The following is a 7,069-nucleotide window of genomic DNA, read 5'->3' as shown; positions in this document are numbered from 1 at the left end:
CCAGGAGCTTCTTCTGGGTCTCCCACATGGATGCAGGGGCCCAAGGACTTGGGCCATCTTCTACTGCTTTCCCAGGCCATAGCAGAGAGCTGGATTGGAAGTGGAGCAGCTGGGGCTTGAACTGGTGCCCATGTGAGATGGCAATGCTGCAGGAGGATGCTTAACCTACTACGCCACAGCGCTGGCCCCTCTACATGGCATTTCTAACACGTGAGGAGCTGTGCTAGGCCCACAATAGAATAAGCCAGAAGATAGCTAGTTGTGTCTTTTGATCATGAAAGGGTGATTTATTTATTTATAGGATAATATTATTTATTTGAAAGGCAGAGGGGGAGAGAGAGAGAGAGAGAGAGAAAGAATCGTTCTACTGGTTCACTCCTCAATTCTAAAATACCTGTAACAGCTGGGGCTGGGCCAGGGCGGAAGCCAGGAACCTCAAACTCAATCCAGGTCTCCCATGTGGGTGGCAGGGACCCGACTACTTGAGCCCTCATGTGCTGTCTCCCAGGGTGCTCATCAGCAGGACGCTGGAATGAGGAGTGCAGCTGGGACTTGGACCCAGGCACTCTGATATGAGATGTGTGCATTCCAAGTGTCGTGACTACTAGAACGAATATCCATCCCTTGCTGTAAGCTATTTTAAAAGGCACGATGAGCCCCTGATCTCTTTCTAGGGGTCGTAACTCTCAGCAGAAGGAAGCCTTCTGTTTGGGACTCCCCCAGGGGTCAGCAGTTTGTCTCTTACAGCTCCTGAATGTGTCAGGAGCCACAGCTGAAGGGTAAAGATTTCAGGAAACAGGTAAGGCTTTCATTTTCATGTCAGTTTTCTTTGAAAGACTACACACACACCCACCCACACACACACTTCTTTACATGCATGTTAACATAAATATTGTAGTAGACATTGTTTGTCCAAGGCAGTCCTCCCAATGACAACAGGAGTTCCTGCCTATCTCTGGTTTTGCTTTTGAGATTTTTATGACCGAAAGTCAACCGTGGTCCAAACTGTGTCACATGATTACAAGAAGGAGGCAAGCACAGTATAGCAAGGTGTTTTGAGACCAAGAGAGGCCACAGTCACTTAACGTCTACTCCTAGTGTTACAATGGTTCTGTTTCACTATTAGATATTGCTGTATCTTACTGTGCCTACCTTATACATCACCCAAATACCTTTTCCCATACATAGGTATGTATAGGAAAAAATCACAGATGCAGGGTTCAATACTGTCTGAGGTTCCAGGCATCCTCTGAGGGTCTTGTAACGTATCCCCCCCAGGTAGGAGGGGACTATCATAATGATAATGATTGGAACTGGCATGTGGTATGGAGGGTTAAGCTGCTCCTTGTGATCTTGGCATCACACATTGAAGTGTCTGTTGGAGTCCTGGCTACTTGGCTTCAGATGCAGCTCCGGGCAACCTGCCTGGGAAGGCGGCAGAAGATGGGTCAAGTGCTTGGGCTCCTGTACTCACATGGATGACTTGTATGGAGTTCCTGGCTTCTGGCTTTGGCCTGGCCCATACTGGCGTTTGGGGCCATTTGGAAGAGTGAACCAGCAGATGGAAGATTCTCTCTCCTCTCTCTCTCTCTCTGCTTTTCAATTAAATAGATAAATCTTTTAAAAAATGATGATGATGATGATGCTAGGACAGTAGTCAGCGTATGTTGAGAGCTGTATATGTATCAGGAAATTTTGTAAGTGCCTTGCATATAGTATCTCAATTAATCACACAACTCTGATTTAGGAGCTATTATTATGTCCACTGTACAGATAAGGAAACTGATGCACAGAGGATTAAGAAAACTGCCTGTATCCTCACAGCCTTGCAGGCAGCGTGGCTGGGATCCGAAGCAAGGGTTCTGGCTCCAGACCCCAGGCTCCTTGCTGCTAAGCCAGACGACCTCCTGGGCACATTGGGGCATATGTCACTGTGGCTGGAAGCTGGCCACAGCATATTCTCAGCCGAGGGAAATTTTCTCCACCAGAGAGTGGCTTCCTGCAGAGATTTCTGGTTAGATTTCTGAAGCAATGCCATTTTTAAAATTTTTAAAAATTTCATTGTTACTGTGACGATTACTTCAGAAAAATGAATACCAACACATTCAGGATTATTGGGATGGCCGCCTTGTAACCGCAGTTTACGTCTAACTTATGTTCATGAACACTTGAAAGTCATGAAAAACAACAACTGCAGCTCAACGCCACGCTCCACATTATTTTATTTCCTTTCCAGAGGGCTCGTAGATTACTTCGACTCCACGCAGCTAAGTCTTGTTCTAGAAATGTGATGACCGGCTCTTTCAGTATATACAGCAACTGCCTCCCCTTTCCTCCGCAGTGCTCGGATTAGGAGATTTACGGTAAAGCCTTGTTTCCAAGGAGGTCGGGACAAAAAAAAAAAAAAAAAGCCAGACTTCTACCGGCAGTTAAGCTTTCCAACCATTCCAGCGATTTGTTCTCCGGGAGATGTTTATACCAGAAAAGGCTCAGCCGGGGGTATCTATCCGCTTCCCCTGTGCCTCGGGTCTTTGGTGGGGTTGCTAAATGGCCCAGGCTAAGATGAGCTGCTCCTCTCCGGATCATGGAAAACCTGGAATCAAGGCTCAAGAATGCCCCCTATTTCCGCTGTGAGAAGGGAAGCGACCTGGTCCCCGTGTGCCAGAAGTGCGAGACGTGCGTGCTGGCGTGGAAGATCTTTTCCACTAAAGAGTGGTTCCAGAGGATCAGCGAGACGTGGCAGAGGCGGTTCCTCGTCAGCATCCTGCAGCAGCTAAATCATCTGCACCTGCTCCACTATTTCCAGACCATCCTTCAGAGCACCCAGGGCAAGGACTTCGTCTACCACCGGGCCCGGATCTCGCGCAGCCGCAAGGAAGGGAAGGTCGTGAGGTCGTCCTTGAACCAGATGTTGGACAAGACAGTGGAGCAGAAGATGAAGGAGATATTGTACTGGTTTGGGAACAGCACGCACCGGACCAAGGCCAATTTCACCCTCTTGCTGCTGCAGATATGCAACCACAAACTGCTGCTCACTGCTGCCAATGTGATCCGAGTCCTGTTTGCCAGGGAGTGGAAGAGAGTTTCAGGTAATCAAGGACCAGGGCGCCCCCTAGAGACCAGAAAGCAAGACTTCAGGAGCCCGCGGGTGTGTAGACCAGCGTAGGTAGCCGAGGATTGTCCAGGGCACAGCACAGGGCTCTTTGAACTGGCACCCAACCTGTTTGCCCAAGGAGAGGTTGCTGAATGTGACTTCCTTCTAGAAGACTGTAAAATGATAGATGTACAAGGCAGAACAAAACCTTTGACTGTTGGGCATTTTAGTGAATTTCTGCACCCCTCCTGCCCCAAAATGGCTGGTCCCCCGCCTGTGGCTGGCTATGCAATGCTGGTGCCATTCCCACAGTGGGGACTGCGCTGGGCTTGGCAGGAATCAGGTAAGGAAGAAGCCGCTCAGTCATTTTGTTCCTCAGCTGTCCTGCGTGGGAACCAGGCTAATACACATAGTCATCCCACCGAATTTCTTACCCATAAAATCAGACCTTGAAGTAGAGTTGATCCAACACTGGAGCTCAAGGGCAAAAATTAGTCCAAGGCAGTAGTTCCCAAGCTAAAGTCTGCATCAGGAGAACGGGTTAAACCGCAGATCTTTAGGCTCCAGCCTCAGGACTTCGGATTCTACAGGTCTTAGGTGGGTCCCGAAATCCTGTATTACTTTCTTTTTAAAATATTTTAGTTTTTTACTTGAAAGGCAGAGAGAGAGAGAGAGAGAGAGAGAGAGAGAGAGAGAGCACTCCATGGAGGCGTGCTCAGAATTTGAGGCTTGAAGCTGGGCGATTCCTATCACGAATGAGACTTGAGTTGTGGTCAGATATGTAGGAGGTGGGGTTGTGGCACAGCTCGTTAAACCTCTGTTGGTGACACTGGCATCCCACATCGGAGTGCCAGTTTGAATCCTGGCTACTCTGTTTGCAATCCAGCTCCCTGCTTATGTGCCTGGGAAGGCAGCAGAAGATGGCCTAGGTATTTGGGCTCCTGCCACCCATGTGAAGACCAGGATGCAGTTTACGGTTCCTGGCTTTGGCCTGGTCCAGATTTGCTCAGACCTAGATGTTACTGCTATTTGGAGAGTGAACCAGCAGATGGACGCTCTCTCTCTAGCTCTTGCCTCTCTCTCTCTGTTATTCTACCTTTCAAGTAAGTAAATCCTTTGAAAATAAAGAGTTAAAAATTGAAAAAAAAAAGTATAGAAAATGGAATAAAAGCTACAATTATTTTGCTGGAAAACATCTTTAATATCCATGCATAGTTTTTTCATAATACACATTTCCCCTGAATGCTTTGAAGAATTTTTAAAGAAAGCTTTTATTTCATGAATACAAATTTCATAAGTACAGCTTTAGGAATATAGTGGTTCTTCCCCCCATACCCATCTTCCCACCCCTACTCCTGTTCCACCTCCTACTCCCTCTCCCATTGCATTGAAGAATTTTTTTTCAAAACTTTGAAACCCATTCATCCAAGAAGTCTTCAAAATATTCATGGAAAATGTGCATGATGAACAAATCCACGTACGGATTTCAAATTTGTTTGTATCAAAATAAACCAATCTTTTAATTCTGTTTTTTTTTTTTTTCCATGAACTTGTGGAAGGACCCTCATGTATAGAACTCTCATACCTTTTCCATCGTAGGTGGGCTGCCAAACCTAACAGGGGGTTTTCTAAGATTTTTGCATGGAAACTTAGAGGAAACCCAGATCAACACAGACATAACTGCCTTGGTCCCTTTTGTGTATATTTCAAAGAAGCAAGGAAAATGGAAACCATTCCTCTCCCTTTCAATTTCACCCACACACCTGTCTCGGTCTTTTGTCCACCAGGGTTCGGTCCAGACTCTACTGATGTGCTTTTTTTCCCTGAGAAAGACTACAACTCCAAGTCTGAGACCTCACACGTCTACTGGGCTGCCAGACCCAGGCCTGTATCCTTCCCTTTGTCGAAAGCCTCAGGAAATCAACACACCCCCTCGGATAATACCGTAAAAGCATTGGACACTGGTACGTCAACTTTTAGCAAGAACGCTAACATAGGTTATCCTCAACTTAGATGGTTTGACTAACAGGTTTTTTTTTTTAACTTTAGGCTGAGCGTGTCTGAATATAATCCCATCATCAGTTGAGGAGTGAATGGACTTAAGTTGGTTTCTGATTTTTTTTGGACTTACAATTGGTTTATCAGGGTACTAAGTTCATTCGTGACTTAGCAGTACTTTGGATGTAACAGTGGGTTTTCTGTAGAGATATAACCCCTCGTAAGTTAAGGAGCATCTGTCTATATAAGATTGGGAATTCCCAAGGGCTTTGGAGGGGCTGGCAGGGCTGCAGCACCTGGGGGTGGAGGATTTGGGAAACTAACAACCATTTAGCACCTATAATGTCAGGCTTTTTGATAGACATTTTCTCCTTCATTGACTCCTGAAGATTGACAACAGGAAGAGCCAAGATTAAAATTGGTCAGTATAGCCCCAAAAATCCCCAAAATCCATGTTTTAACATCTCTGCCATGGTGCCTCCAAGAGACACTGGAAAGAGGTAGAGATCTGAAGTCTCCCCGGCCCCAGGCCACAGTTCTGCCTCTATAGCCTTTATTTTTTTTATTATTTATTTATTTATTTATTTTTGACAGGCAGAGTGGATAGTGAGAGAGAGAGAGACAGAGAGAAAGGTCTTCCTTTTGCCGTTGGTTCACCCTCCAATGGCCGCCACGGCAGGAGCCAGGTGCTTCTGGTCTCCCATGGGGTGCAGGGCCCAAGCACTTGGGCCATCCTCCACTGCACTCCCTGGCCACAGCAGAGAGCTGGCCTGGAAGGGGGGCAACCGGGACAGAATCCAGCGCCCCGACCGGGACTAGAACCCGAACCCGGTGTGCTGGCGCCGCAAGGCGGAGGATTAGCCTAGTGAGCCGCGGCGCCGGCTCCTCTATAGCCTTTAAGCTCTGGCAGGGTGGGCACTTTAGGTTCAGCCTAGTGGTGTCTACTTTGACAGCATCAGATTCAGTCCTGAGGATGAGACTGAAGCATTTGGGGAATTTGGTCCCTGCCTTCAAGGCCCTCCTGAGTTTTTGAAGCAACAGATAGATGAAAGGTCTTCAAAAAGTCCCTGGGAAATACTCATTATGAAAAAAGCTATGCACAGACTTCACAATTCTTTGCACCAAAAGTAACCTTATCTTTTAATTCTATTTTTCCCAGAGCTCAATGTATCACGACAAGAATGTCTTCTGAGAAACATGTCACTAGACAATTTTTTAAAATATTATTTATTTATTTAAAGTCAGAGTTACACAGAGAGAAGGTGAGGCAGAGAGAGAGAGAGAGAGAGAGAGAGAAAGAAAGAGCGAGAGAGAGAGAGAGAGAGAGAGAGAGGTCTTCTATCCAATGGTTCACTCCCCAATTGGCTGCAATGGGTGGAGTTGTGCCGATCCAAAGCCAGGAGCCAGGAGATTCTTCCGGGTCTCCCACTCGGGTGCAGGGGCCCAAGGACTTAGACCATCTTCCACTGCTTTCCCAGGCCATAGCAGAGACTAGTGGAGCAGCCGGGACTCGAACTGGCGCCCATATGGGATGCCAGCACTGCAGGCACCAGCTATGCCACAGCGCCATCCTAGACAATTTTGTTGTACTGTGAACAGCATGGAGTTGACTTACCCAAGCATGTGTAGCATAGCCTCCAACCCATTTAGGCGGATGGATGCCATTGTAGATGCAGTCCAACATTGACTAAAATGTTACACAGTGCTTAACTGCACATGGAGTGACCACAGAAAACACAAAGCATAGACTGTAAGCCACTTAGGGAAAATTTCAAATTCCCAAGATACAACAGTATGATAAATACCCACACGGTCATCACCCAGCTTCAACAGTTACCAATATTTTACTCATTCTCCCTTGAAAAATTTGTCTAGCATTCTTTCTTCCTGGAAATTCCGGATACCATTCCCTTTCAGACTTTGATGCTACTGAGCTGAAGAGTCTGAAAAGAACTTGTGTGACTGGCTCAGCAGTTT

General features: G+C 46.8%; 1 protein-coding gene across 3 annotated transcripts in view; it reads left to right on the top strand.

Annotated features, from left to right (window-relative positions):
* The first annotated feature begins 2,439 nt into the window (after positions 1-2,439).
* FBXW10B (F-box and WD repeat domain containing 10B) overlaps positions 2,440-7,069 on the top strand; it is a 34,542-nt gene continuing 29,912 nt past the window's right edge. For all 3 annotated transcript variants that reach the window (XR_011383679.1, XM_008270698.4, XM_008270697.4), the window contains exons 1-2: positions 2,440-3,089; positions 4,882-5,058. Coding sequence is in view for 2 of the 3 variants with exons in the window: in XM_008270698.4 (XP_008268920.1) it covers positions 2,585-3,089; positions 4,882-5,058 (682 nt within the window). In the remaining variant the exon portion in view is untranslated. The remainder of the gene's footprint in view (positions 3,090-4,881; positions 5,059-7,069) is intronic.

Source organism: Oryctolagus cuniculus, chromosome 17 (genome assembly GCF_964237555.1).
Source record: "Oryctolagus cuniculus chromosome 17, mOryCun1.1, whole genome shotgun sequence".
In the NCBI taxonomy this organism is placed as follows: Eukaryota; Metazoa; Chordata; class Mammalia; order Lagomorpha; family Leporidae; genus Oryctolagus; species Oryctolagus cuniculus.
This window is presented reverse-complemented; position numbering and strand designations above follow the sequence as displayed.